The sequence below is a fragment of the Oncorhynchus masou genome, chromosome 13, assembly GCF_036934945.1.
Source record: "Oncorhynchus masou masou isolate Uvic2021 chromosome 13, UVic_Omas_1.1, whole genome shotgun sequence".
Classification (NCBI taxonomy): domain Eukaryota; kingdom Metazoa; phylum Chordata; class Actinopteri; order Salmoniformes; family Salmonidae; genus Oncorhynchus; species Oncorhynchus masou.
This window is the reverse complement of record NC_088224.1, coordinates 2,980,407-2,993,772: the sequence shown is the minus strand read 5'-3', so window position 1 is coordinate 2,993,772 and position 13,366 is coordinate 2,980,407. Positions and strand designations below refer to the sequence as shown.

At 41.8% G+C, this 13,366-nt stretch overlaps 1 protein-coding gene across 1 annotated transcript in view; it reads right to left on the bottom strand.

Annotated features, from left to right (window-relative positions):
• The window catches only part of LOC135551653 (CUB and sushi domain-containing protein 2-like), a 947,993-nt gene that overhangs the window by 41,483 nt on the left and 893,144 nt on the right, over positions 1-13,366 (bottom strand). The window contains 1 exon segment of the mRNA XM_064982833.1: positions 13,167-13,340. Within this exon segment, the coding sequence (XP_064838905.1) occupies positions 13,167-13,340 (174 nt within the window).

Sequence of the window (13,366 nt, the reverse complement as noted above, 5' to 3'; positions counted from 1 at the left end):
GGAATGTGTCTGTGGAATGTATCTCTGGAATGTTTCTCTGGAATGTGTCTGTAGAATGTTTCTGTGGAATGTTTCTCTGGAATGTGTCTGTGGAATGTTTCTCTGGAATGTGTCTGTGGAATGTGTCTGTGGAATGTGTCGGTAGAATGTGTCTGTAGAATGTGTCTGCAGAATGTGTCTGTAGAATGTGTCTGTAGAATGTGCCTGTAGAATATGTCTGTAGAATGTGTCTGTACAATGTGCCTGTAGAATGTGTCTGTGGAATGTGTCTGTAGAATGTGTCTGTAGAATGTGTCTGTAGAATGTGTCTGTAGAATGTGTCTGTACAATGTGTCTGTACAATGTGCCTGTAGAATGTGTCTGTGGAATGTGTCTGTGGAATGTTTCTGTGGAATGTGTCTCTGGAATGTGTCGGTAGAATGTGTCTGAAGAATGTGTCTGTAGAATGTGTCTGTAGAATGTGTCTGTAGAATGTGCCTGTAGAATGTGTCTGTAGAATGTGCCTGTAGAATGTGTCTGTGGAATGTGTCTGTAGAATGTGTCTGTAGAATGTGTCTGTAGAATGTGTCTGTAGAATGTGTCTGTACAATGTGTCTGTACAATGTGCCTGTAGAATGTGTCTGTGGAATGTGTCTGTGGAATGTTTCTGTGGAATGTGTCTCTGGAATGTGTCGGTAGAATGTGTCTGTAGAATGTGTCTGTAGAATGTGTCTGTAGAATGTGCCTGTAGAATATGTCTGTAGAATGTGTCTGTAGAATGTGTCTGTAGAATGTGCCTGTAGAATGTGCCTGTAGAATGTGTCTGTAGAATGTGTCTGTAGAATGTGTCTGTAGAATGTGTCTGTAGAATGTGTCGGTAGAATGTGTCTGTAGAATGTGCCTGTAGAATGTGTCTGTAGAATGTGCCTGTAGAATGTGCCTGTAGAATGTGTCTGTAGAATGTGCCTGTAGAATGTGTCTGTAGAATGTGCCTGTAGAATGTGTCTGTAGAATGTGCCTGTAGAATGTGTCTGTAGAATGTGCCTGTAGAATGTGTCTGAAGAATGTGTCTGTAGAATGTGTCTGTAGAATGTGCCTGTAGAATGTGCCTGTAGAATGTGTCTGTTGAATGTGCCTGTAGAATGTGCCTGTAGAATGTGTATGTATAATGTGTCTGTAGAATGTGCCTGTAGAATGTGTCTGTAGAATGTGTCTGTAGAATGTGCCTGTAGAATGTGCCTGTAGAATGTGTCTGTAGAATGTGCCTGTAGAATGTGCCTGTAGAATGTGTCTGTAGAATGTGTCTGTAGAATGTGCCTGTAGAATGTGTCTGTAGAATGTGCCTGTAGAATGTGTCTGTAGAATGTGTCTGTAGAATGTGTCTGTAGAATGTGCCTGTAGAATGTGTCTGTAGAATGTGCCTGTAGAATGTGCCTGTAGAATGTGTCTGTAGAATGTGCCTGTAGAATGTGTCTGAAGAATGTGTCTGTAGAATGTGCCTGTAGAATGTGCCTGTAGAATATGTCTGTAGAATGTGTCTGTATAATGTGCCTGTAGAATGTGTCTGTAGAATGTGTCTGTAGAATGTGCCTGTAGAATGTGTCTGTAGAATGTGCCTGTAGAATGTGTCTGTAGAATGTGCCTGTAGAATGTGACTGTAGAATGTGTCTGTAGAATGTGCCTGTAGAATGTGCCTGTAGAATATGTCTGTAGAATGTGTCTGTACAATGTGCCTGTAGAATGTGTCTGTGGAATGTGTCTGTAGAATGTGTCTGTAGAATGTGTCTGTAGAATGTGTCTGTAGAATGTGTCTGTAGAATGTGTCTGTACAATGTGCCTGTAGAATGTGTCTGTGGAATGTGTCTGTGGAATGTTTCTGTGGAATGTGTCTCTGGAATGTGTCGGTAGAATGTGTCTGTAGAATGTGTCTGTAGAATGTGTCTGTAGAATGTGTCTGTAGAATGTGCCTGTAGAATGTGTCTGTAGAATGTGCCTGTAGAATATGTCTGTAGAATGTGTCTGTAGAATGTGTCTGTAGAATGTGCCTGTAGAATGTGCCTGTAGAATGTGTCTGTAGAATGTGTCTGTAGAATGTGTCTGTAGAATGTGTCTGTAGAATGTGTCGGTAGAATGTGTCTGTAGAATGTGCCTGTAGAATGTGTCTGTAGAATGTGCCTGTAGAATGTGCCTGTAGAATGTGCCTGTAGAATGTGTCTGTAGAATGTGCCTGTAGAATGTGTCTGTAGAATGTGCCTGTAGAATGTGTCTGTAGAATGTGTCTGAAGAATGTGTCTGTAGAATGTGTCTGTAGAATGTGCCTGTAGAATGTGCCTGTAGAATGTGTCTGTTGAATGTGCCTGTAGAATGTGCCTGTAGAATGTGTCTGTATAATGTGTCTGTAGAATGTGCCTGTAGAATGTGTCTGTAGAATGTGTCTGTAGAATGTGCCTGTAGAATGTGCCTGTAGAATGTGTCTGTAGAATGTGCCTGTAGAATGTGCCTGTAGAATGTGTCTGTAGAATGTGTCTGTAGAATGTGCCTGTAGAATGTGTCTGTAGAATGTGCCTGTAGAATGTGTCTGTAGAATGTGCCTGTAGAATGTGTCTGAAGAATTTGTCTGTAGAATGTGCCTGTAGAATGTGCCTGTAGAATGTGTCTGTTGAATGTGCCTGTAGAATGTGTCTGTAGAATGTGCCTGTAGAATGTGTCTGTAGAATGTGCCTGTAGAATGTGCCTGTAGAATGTGTCTGTAGAATGTGCCTGTAGAATGTGTCTGAAGAATGTGTCTGTAGAATGTGCCTGTAGAATGTGTCTGTAGAATTTGTCTGTAGAATGTGCCTGTAGAATGTGCCTGTAGAATGTGTCTGTTGAATGTGTCTGTAGAATGTGTCTGTAGAATGTGCCTGTAGAATGTGTCTGAAGAATTTGTCTGTAGAATGTGCCTGTAGAATGTGCCTGTAGAATGTGTCTGTTGAATGTGCCTGTAGAATGTGTCTGTAGAATGTGCCTGTAGAATGTGTCTGTAGAATGTGCCTGTAGAATGTGCCTGTAGAATGTGTCTGTAGAATGTGCCTGTAGAATGTGTCTGAAGAATTTGTCTGTAGAATGTGCCTGTAGAATGTGCCTGTAGAATGTGTCTGTTGAATGTGCCTGTAGAATGTGCCTGTAGAATGTGTCTGTATAATGTGTCTGTAGAATGTGCCTGTAGAATCTGTCTGTAGAATGTGTCTGTAGAATTTGTCTGTAGAATGTGCCTGTAGAATGTGTCTGTAGAATGTGTCTGTAGAATGTGTCTGTAGAATGTGTCTGTAGAATGTGCCTGTAGAATGTGACTGTAGAATGTGCCTGTAGAATGTGTCTGTAGAATGTGTCTGTAGAATGTGCCTGTAGAATGTGCCTGTAGAATGTGCCTGTAGAATGTGTCTGTAGAATGCGTCTGTAGAATGTGTCTGTAGAATGTGCCTGTAGAATGTGCCTGTAGAATGTGTCTGTAGAATGTGCCTGTAGAATGTGCCTGTAGAATGTGTCTGTAGAATGTGTCTGTAGAATGTGCCTGTAGAATGTGTCTGTAGAATGTGCCTGTAGAATGTGACTGTAGAATGTGTCTGTAGAATGTGTCTGTAGAATGTGCCTGTAGAATGTGTCTGTAGAATGTGCCTGTAGAATGTGTCTGTAGAATGTGCCTGTAGAATGTGTCTGTAGAATGTGCCTGTAGAATGTGTCTGAAGAATGTGTCTGTAGAATGTGTCTGTAGAATGTGCCTGTAGAATGTGCCTGTAGAATGTGTCTGAAGAATTTGTCTGTAGAATGTGCCTGTAGAATGTGCCTGTAGAATGTGTCTGTTGAATGTGCCTGTAGAATGTGCCTGTAGAATGTGTCTGTATAATGTGTCTGTAGAATGTGCCTGTAGAATCTGTCTGTAGAATGTGTCTGTAGAATTTGTCTGTAGAATGTGCCTGTAGAATGTGTCTGTAGAATGTGTCTGTAGAATGTGTCTGTAGAATGTGTCTGTAGAATGTGCCTGTAGAATGTGTCTGTAGAATGTGCCTGTAGAATGTGTCTGTAGAATGTGTCTGTAGAATGTGCCTGTAGAATGTGCCTGTAGAATGTGCCTGTAGAATGTGTCTGTAGAATGCGTCTGTAGAATGTGTCTGTAGAATGTGCCTGTAGAATGTGCCTGTAGAATGTGTCTGTAGAATGTGCCTGTAGAATGTGCCTGTAGAATGTGTCTGTAGAATGTGTCTGTAGAATGTGCCTGTAGAATGTGTCTGTAGAATGTGCCTGTAGAATGTGTCTGTAGAATGTGTCTGTAGAATGTGTCTGTAGAATGTGCCTGTAGAATGTGTCTGTAGAATGTGCCTGTAGAATGTGTCTGTAGAATGTGCCTGTAGAATGTGTCTGTAGAATGTGCCTGTAGAATGTGTCTGAAGAATGTGTCTGTAGAATGTGTCTGTAGAATGTGCCTGTAGAATGTGCCTGTAGAATGTGTCTGTTGAATGTGTCTGTTGAATGTGCCTGTAGAATGTGTCTGTAGAATGTGCCTGTAGAATGTGTCTGTAGAATGTGCCTGTAGAATGTGTCTGTAGAATGTGCCTGTAGAATGTGTCTGTAGAATGTGTCTGTAGAATGTGCCTGTAGAATGTGCCTGTAGAATGTGCCTGTAGAATGTGTCTGTAGAATGTGTCTGTAGAATGTGTCTGTAGAATGTGTCTGTAGAATGTGCCTGTAGAATGTGTCTGTAGAATGTGCCTGTAGAATGTGTCTGTAGAATGTGCCTGTAGAATGTGTCTGTAGAATGTGCCTGTAGAATGTGTCTGAAGAATGTGTCTGTAGAATGTGTCTGTAGAATGTGCCTGTAGAATGTGCCTGTAGAATGTGTCTGTTGAATGTGTCTGTTGAATGTGCCTGTAGAATGTGCCTGTAGAATGTGTCTGTATAATGTGTCTGTAGAATGTGCCTGTAGAATGTGCCTGTAGAATGTGTCTGTAGAATGTGTCTGTAGAATTTGTCTGTAGAATGTGCCTGTAGAATGTGTCTGTAGAATGTGTCTGTAGAATGTGTCTGTAGAATGTGTCTGTAGAATGTGCCTGTAGAATGTGTCTGTAGAATGTGCCTGTAGAATGTGTCTGTAGAATGTGTCTGTAGAATGTGCCTGTAGAATGTGCCTGTAGAATGTGTCTGTAGAATGCGTCTGTAGAATGCGTCTGTAGAATGTGCCTGTAGAATGTGCCTGTAGAATGTGCCTGTAGAATGTGGCTGTAGAATGCGTCTGTAGAATGTGCCTGTAGAATGTGTCTGTAGAATGTGCCTGTAGAATGTGCCTGTAGAATGTGTATGTAGAATGTGCCTGTAGAATGTGTCTGTAGAATGTGCCTGTAGAATGTGTCTGTAGAATGTGTCTGTAGAATGTGTCTGTAGAATGTGTCTGTAGAATGTGCCTGTAGAATTTGTCTGTAGAATGTGCCTGTAGAATGTGCCTGTAGAATGTGTCTGTAGAATGTGTCTGTAGAATGTGTCTGTAGAATGTGTCTGTAGAATGTGCCTGTAGAATGTGCCTGTAGAATGTGTCTGTAGAATGTGTCTGTAGAATGTGCCTGTAGAATGTGTCTGTAGAATGTGCCTGTAGAATGTGCCTGTAGAATGTGTCTGTAGAATGTGCCTGTAGAATGTGTCTGTAGAATGTGCCTGTAGAATGTGTCTGTAGAATGTGTCTGTGGAATGTTTCTGTGGAATGTGTCTCTGGAATGTTCCTCTGGAATGTTTTTGTGGAATGTTTCTCTGGAATGTGTCTGTGGAATGTGTCTCTGGAATGTTCCTCTGGAATGTTTTTGTGGAATGTTTCTCTGGAATGTGTCTGTGGAATGTGTCTCTGGAATGTTTCTCTGGAATGTGTCTGTAGAATGTTTCTCTGCAATGTGTCTGTGGAATGTTTCTGTGGAATGTTTCTGTGGAATGTGTCTGTGGAATGTATCTCTGGAATGTTTCTCTGGAATGTGTCTGTAGAATGTTTCTGTGGAATGTTTCTCTGGAATGTGTCTGTAGAATGTTTCTGTGGAATGTGTCTGTGGAATGTGTCTGTGGAATGTGTCGGTAGAATGTGTCTGTAGAATGTGTCTGCAGAATGTGTCTGTAGAATGTGTCTGTAGAATGTGCCTGTAGAATATGTCTGTAGAATGTGTCTGTACAATGTGCCTGTAGAATGTGTCTGTGGAATGTGTCTGTAGAATGTGTCTGTAGAATGTGTCTGTAGAATGTGTCTGTAGAATGTGTCTGTACAATGTGTCTGTACAATGTGCCTGTAGAATGTGTCTGTGGAATGTGTCTGTGGAATGTTTCTGTGGAATGTGTCTCTGGAATGTGTCGGTAGAATGTGTCTGAAGAATGTGTCTGTAGAATGTGTCTGTAGAATGTGTCTGTAGAATGTGCCTGTAGAATGTGTCTGTAGAATGTGCCTGTAGAATGTGTCTGTGGAATGTGTCTGTAGAATGTGTCTGTAGAATGTGTCTGTAGAATGTGTCTGTAGAATGTGTCTGTACAATGTGTCTGTACAATGTGCCTGTAGAATGTGTCTGTGGAATGTGTCTGTGGAATGTTTCTGTGGAATGTGTCTCTGGAATGTGTCGGTAGAATGTGTCTGTAGAATGTGTCTGTAGAATGTGTCTGTAGAATGTGCCTGTAGAATATGTCTGTAGAATGTGTCTGTAGAATGTGTCTGTAGAATGTGACTGTAGAATGTGCCTGTAGAGAATGTGTCTGTAGAATGTGTCTGTAGAATGTGTCTGTAGAATGTGTCTGTAGAATGTGTCGGTAGAATGTGTCTGTAGAATGTGCCTGTAGAATGTGTCTGTAGAATGTGCCTGTAGAATGTGCCTGTAGAATGTGTCTGTAGAATGTGCCTGTAGAATGTGTCTGTAGAATGTGCCTGTAGAATGTGTCTGTAGAATGTGCCTGTAGAATGTGTCTGTAGAATGTGCCTGTAGAATGTGTCTGAAGAATGTGTCTGTAGAATGTGTCTGTAGAATGTGCCTGTAGAATGTGCCTGTAGAATGTGTCTGTTGAATGTGCCTGTAGAATGTGCCTGTAGAATGTGTATGTATAATGTGTCTGTAGAATGTGCCTGTAGAATGTGTCTGTAGAATGTGTCTGTAGAATGTGCCTGTAGAATGTGCCTGTAGAATGTGTCTGTAGAATGTGCCTGTAGAATGTGCCTGTAGAATGTGTCTGTAGAATGTGTCTGTAGAATGTGCCTGTAGAATGTGTCTGTAGAATGTGCCTGTAGAATGTGTCTGTAGAATGTGTCTGTAGAATGTGTCTGTAGAATGTGCCTGTAGAATGTGTCTGTAGAATGTGCCTGTAGAATGTGCCTGTAGAATGTGTCTGTAGAATGTGCCTGTAGAATGTGTCTGAAGAATGTGTCTGTAGAATGTGCCTGTAGAATGTGCCTGTAGAATATGTCTGTAGAATGTGTCTGTATAATGTGCCTGTAGAATGTGTCTGTAGAATGTGTCTGTAGAATGTGCCTGTAGAATGTGTCTGTAGAATGTGCCTGTAGAATGTGTCTGTAGAATGTGCCTGTAGAATGTGACTGTAGAATGTGTCTGTAGAATGTGCCTGTAGAATGTGCCTGTAGAATATGTCTGTAGAATGTGTCTGTACAATGTGCCTGTAGAATGTGTCTGTGGAATGTGTCTGTAGAATGTGTCTGTAGAATGTGTCTGTAGAATGTGTCTGTAGAATGTGTCTGTAGAATGTGTCTGTACAATGTGCCTGTAGAATGTGTCTGTGGAATGTGTCTGTGGAATGTTTCTGTGGAATGTGTCTCTGGAATGTGTCGGTAGAATGTGTCTGTAGAATGTGTCTGTAGAATGTGTCTGTAGAATGTGTCTGTAGAATGTGCCTGTAGAATGTGTCTGTAGAATGTGCCTGTAGAATATGTCTGTAGAATGTGTCTGTAGAATGTGTCTGTAGAATGTGCCTGTAGAATGTGCCTGTAGAATGTGTCTGTAGAATGTGTCTGTAGAATGTGTCTGTAGAATGTGTCTGTAGAATGTGTCGGTAGAATGTGTCTGTAGAATGTGCCTGTAGAATGTGTCTGTAGAATGTGCCTGTAGAATGTGCCTGTAGAATGTGCCTGTAGAATGTGTCTGTAGAATGTGCCTGTAGAATGTGTCTGTAGAATGTGCCTGTAGAATGTGTCTGTAGAATGTGTCTGAAGAATGTGTCTGTAGAATGTGTCTGTAGAATGTGCCTGTAGAATGTGCCTGTAGAATGTGTCTGTTGAATGTGCCTGTAGAATGTGCCTGTAGAATGTGTCTGTATAATGTGTCTGTAGAATGTGCCTGTAGAATGTGTCTGTAGAATGTGTCTGTAGAATGTGCCTGTAGAATGTGCCTGTAGAATGTGTCTGTAGAATGTGCCTGTAGAATGTGACTGTAGAATGTGTCTGTAGAATGTGTCTGTAGAATGTGCCTGTAGAATGTGTCTGTAGAATGTGCCTGTAGAATGTGTCTGTAGAATGTGTCTGTAGAATGTGCCTGTAGAATGTGCCTGTAGAATGTGTCTGTAGAATGTGCCTGTAGAATGTGTCTGTAGAATGTGCCTGTAGAATGTGTCTGAAGAATTTGTCTGTAGAATGTGCCTGTAGAATGTGCCTGTAGAATGTGTCTGTTGAATGTGCCTGTAGAATGTGTCTGTAGAATGTGCCTGTAGAATGTGTCTGTAGAATGTGCCTGTAGAATGTGCCTGTAGAATGTGTCTGTAGAATGTGCCTGTAGAATGTGTCTGAAGAATGTGTCTGTAGAATGTGCCTGTAGAATGTGTCTGTAGAATTTGTCTGTAGAATGTGCCTGTAGAATGTGCCTGTAGAATGTGTCTGTTGAATGTGCCTGTAGAATGTGTCTGTAGAATGTGCCTGTAGAATGTGTCTGTAGAATGTGTCTGTAGAATGTGCCTGTAGAATGTGTCTGTAGAATGTGCCTGTAGAATGTGTCTGTAGAATGTGTCTGTAGAATGTGCCTGTAGAATGTGTCTGAAGAATTTGTCTGTAGAATGTGCCTGTAGAATGTGCCTGTAGAATGTGTCTGTTGAATGTGCCTGTAGAATGTGTCTGTAGAATGTGCCTGTAGAATGTGTCTGTAGAATGTGCCTGTAGAATGTGCCTGTAGAATGTGTCTGTAGAATGTGCCTGTAGAATGTGTCTGAAGAATTTGTCTGTAGAATGTGCCTGTAGAATGTGCCTGTAGAATGTGTCTGTTGAATGTGCCTGTAGAATGTGCCTGTAGAATGTGTCTGTATAATGTGTCTGTAGAATGTGCCTGTAGAATCTGTCTGTAGAATGTGTCTGTAGAATTTGTCTGTAGAATGTGCCTGTAGAATGTGTCTGTAGAATGTGTCTGTAGAATGTGTCTGTAGAATGTGTCTGTAGAATGTGCCTGTAGAATGTGTCTGTAGAATGTGCCTGTAGAATGTGTCTGTAGAATGTGTCTGTAGAATGTGCCTGTAGAATGTGCCTGTAGAATGTGCCTGTAGAATGTGTCTGTAGAATGCGTCTGTAGAATGTGTCTGTAGAATGTGCCTGTAGAATGTGCCTGTAGAATGTGTCTGTAGAATGTGCCTGTAGAATGTGCCTGTAGAATGTGTCTGTAGAATGTGTCTGTAGAATGTGCCTGTAGAATGTGTCTGTAGAATGTGCCTGTAGAATGTGTCTGTAGAATGTGTCTGTAGAATGTGTCTGTAGAATGTGCCTGTAGAATGTGTCTGTAGAATGTGCCTGTAGAATGTGTCTGTAGAATGTGCCTGTAGAATGTGTCTGTAGAATGTGCCTGTAGAATGTGTCTGAAGAATGTGTCTGTAGAATGTGTCTGTAGAATGTGCCTGTAGAATGTGCCTGTAGAATGTGTCTGTTGAATGTGTCTGTTGAATGTGCCTGTAGAATGTGTCTGTAGAATGTGCCTGTAGAATGTGTCTGTAGAATGTGCCTGTAGAATGTGTCTGTAGAATGTGCCTGTAGAATGTGTCTGTAGAATGTGTCTGTAGAATGTGCCTGTAGAATGTGCCTGTAGAATGTGCCTGTAGAATGTGTCTGTAGAATGTGTCTGTAGAATGTGTCTGTAGAATGTGTCTGTAGAATGTGCCTGTAGAATGTGTCTGTAGAATGTGCCTGTAGAATGTGTCTGTAGAATGTGCCTGTAGAATGTGTCTGTAGAATGTGCCTGTAGAATGTGTCTGAAGAATGTGTCTGTAGAATGTGTCTGTAGAATGTGCCTGTAGAATGTGCCTGTAGAATGTGTCTGTTGAATGTGTCTGTTGAATGTGCCTGTAGAATGTGCCTGTAGAATGTGTCTGTATAATGTGTCTGTAGAATGTGCCTGTAGAATGTGCCTGTAGAATGTGTCTGTAGAATGTGTCTGTAGAATTTGTCTGTAGAATGTGCCTGTAGAATGTGTCTGTAGAATGTGTCTGTAGAATGTGTCTGTAGAATGTGTCTGTAGAATGTGCCTGTAGAATGTGTCTGTAGAATGTGCCTGTAGAATGAGTCTGTAGAATGTGTCTGTAGAATGTGCCTGTAGAATGTGCCTGTAGAATGTGTCTGTAGAATGCGTCTGTAGAATGCGTCTGTAGAATGTGCCTGTAGAATGTGCCTGTAGAATGTGCCTGTAGAATGTGGCTGTAGAATGCGTCTGTAGAATGTGCCTGTAGAATGTGTCTGTAGAATGTGCCTGTAGAATGTGCCTGTAGAATGTGTATGTAGAATGTGCCTGTAGAATGTGTCTGTAGAATGTGCCTGTAGAATGTGTCTGTAGAATGTGTCTGTAGAATGTGTCTGTAGAATGTGTCTGTAGAATGTGCCTGTAGAATTTGTCTGTAGAATGTGCCTGTAGAATGTGCCTGTAGAATGTGTCTGTAGAATGTGTCTGTAGAATGTGTCTGTAGAATGTGTCTGTAGAATGTGCCTGTAGAATGTGCCTGTAGAATGTGTCTGTAGAATGTGTCTGTAGAATGTGCCTGTAGAATGTGTCTGTAGAATGTGCCTGTAGAATGTGCCTGTAGAATGTGTCTGTAGAATGTGCCTGTAGAATGTGTCTGTAGAATGTGCCTGTAGAATGTGTCTGTAGAATGTGTCTGTAGAATGTGTCTGTAGAATGTGCCTGTAGAATGTGCCTGTAGAATGTGTCTGTAGAATGTGTCTGTAGAATGTGCCTGTAGAATGTGCCTGTAGAATGTGCCTGTAGAATGTGTCTGTAGAATGTGTCTGTAGAATGTGCCTGTAGAATGTGTCTGTAGAATGTGTCTGTAGAATGTGTCTGTAGAATGTGCCTGTAGAATGTGTCTGTAGAATGTGCCTGTAGAATGTGTCTGTAGAATGTGTCTGTAGAATGTGCCTGTAGAATGTGTCTGTAGAATGTGCCTGTAGAATGTGTCTGTAGAATGTGCCTGTAGAATGTGTCTGTAGAATGTGCCTGTAGAATGTGTCTGTAGAATGTGCCTGTAGAATGTGTCTGTAGAATGTGTCTGTAGAATGTGCCTGTAGAATGTGCCTGTAGAATGTGCCTGTAGAATGTGTCTGTAGAATGTGTCTGTAGAATGTGCCTGTAGAATGTGCCTGTAGAATGTGCCTGTAGATTGTGTCTGTAGAATGTGTCTGTAGAATGTGCCTGTAGAATGTGCCTGTAGAATGTGTCTGTAGAATGTGTCTGTAGAATGTGCCTGTAGAATGTGTCTGTAGAATGTGTCTGTAGAATGTGTCTGTAGAATGTGCCTGTAGAATGTGCCTGTAGAATGTGCCTGTAGAATGTGTCTGTAGAATGTGTCTGTAGAATGTGCCTGTAGAATGTGCCTGTAGAATGTGCCTGTAGAATGTGCCTGTAGAATGTGTCTGTAGAATGTGTCTGTAGAATGTGCCTGTAGAATGTGTCTGTAGAATGTGTCTGTAGAATGTGTCTGTAGAATGTGCCTGTAGAATGTGTCTGTAGAATGTGCCTGTAGAATGTGTCTGTAGAATGTGCCTGTAGAATGTGTCTGTAGAATGTGTCTGTAGAATGTGCCTGTAGAATGTGCCTGTAGAATGTGTCTGTAGAATGTGCCTGTAGAATGTGTCTGTAGAATGTGTCTGTAGAATTTGCCTGTAGAATGTGCCTGTAGAATGTGTCTGTACAATGTGCCTGTAGAATGTGTCTGTAGAATGTCTGTAGAATGTGCCTGTAGAATGTGTCTGTACAATGTGCCTGTAGAATGTGTCTGTAGAATGTGTCTGTAGAATGTGCCTGTAGAATGTGTCTGTAGAATGTGTCTGTAGAATGTGCCTGTAGAATGTGTCTGTAGAATGTGTCTGTAGAATGTGTCTGTAGAATGTGCCTGTAGAATGTGTCTGTAGAATGTGCCTGTAGAATGTGTCTGTAGAATGTGCCTGTAGAATGTGTCTGTAGAATGTGCCTGTAGAATGTGTCTGAAGAATGTGTCTGTAGAATGTGTCTGTAGAATGTGCCTGTAGAATGTGCCTGTAGAATGTGTCTGTTGAATGTGTCTGTTGAATGTGCCTGTAGAATGTGCCTGTAGAATGTGTCTGTATAATGTGTCTGTAGAATGTGCCTGTAGAATGTGCCTGTAGAATGTGTCTGTAGAATGTGTCTGTAGAATTTGTCTGTAGAATGTGCCTGTAGAATGTGTCTGTAGAATGTGTCTGTAGAATGTGTCTGTAGAATGTGCCTGTAGAATGTGCCTGTAGAATGTGTCTGTAGAATGTGTCTGTAGAATGTGTCTGTAGAATGTGCCTGTAGAATGTGTCTGTAGAATGTGCCTGTAGAATGTGCCTGTAGAATGTGTCTGTAGAATGTGCCTGTAGAATGTGTCTGTAGAATGTGTCTGTAGAATGTGCCTGTAGAATGTGCCTGTAGAATGTGCCTGTAGAATGTGTCTGTAGAATGTGCCTGTAGAATGTGCCTGTAGAATGTGCCTGTAGAATGTGTCTGTAGAATGTGTCTGTAGAATGTGCCTGTAGAATGTGCCTGTAGAATGTGTCTGTAGAATGTGTCTGTAGAATGTGCCTGTAGAATGTGCCTGTAGAATGTGTCTGTAGAATGTGTCTGTAGAATGTGCCTGTAGAATGTGTCTGTAGACTGTGCTACCTGCACATGTTATGTCCTTATTCCTTGTCGTAGCTCAGATTCCATTCTATTCCAGTTACTTACGGAAGCATTGTGGTTTATCTCCGTTCCAGATGCCGTTTCCCTGGCAGATGAGCACGGTGGGCAGGGAGAGCTGGTAACCCTGGTTACAGGCGTAACTAACGCTGTTGCCCCAGGTGAAGTCTGTTCCAACCACCTGGCCGTTAGGGATGGGAGGAGGGGCCATACACACTATAGCTGGAGAGAGAGACAGGCTAGATAAT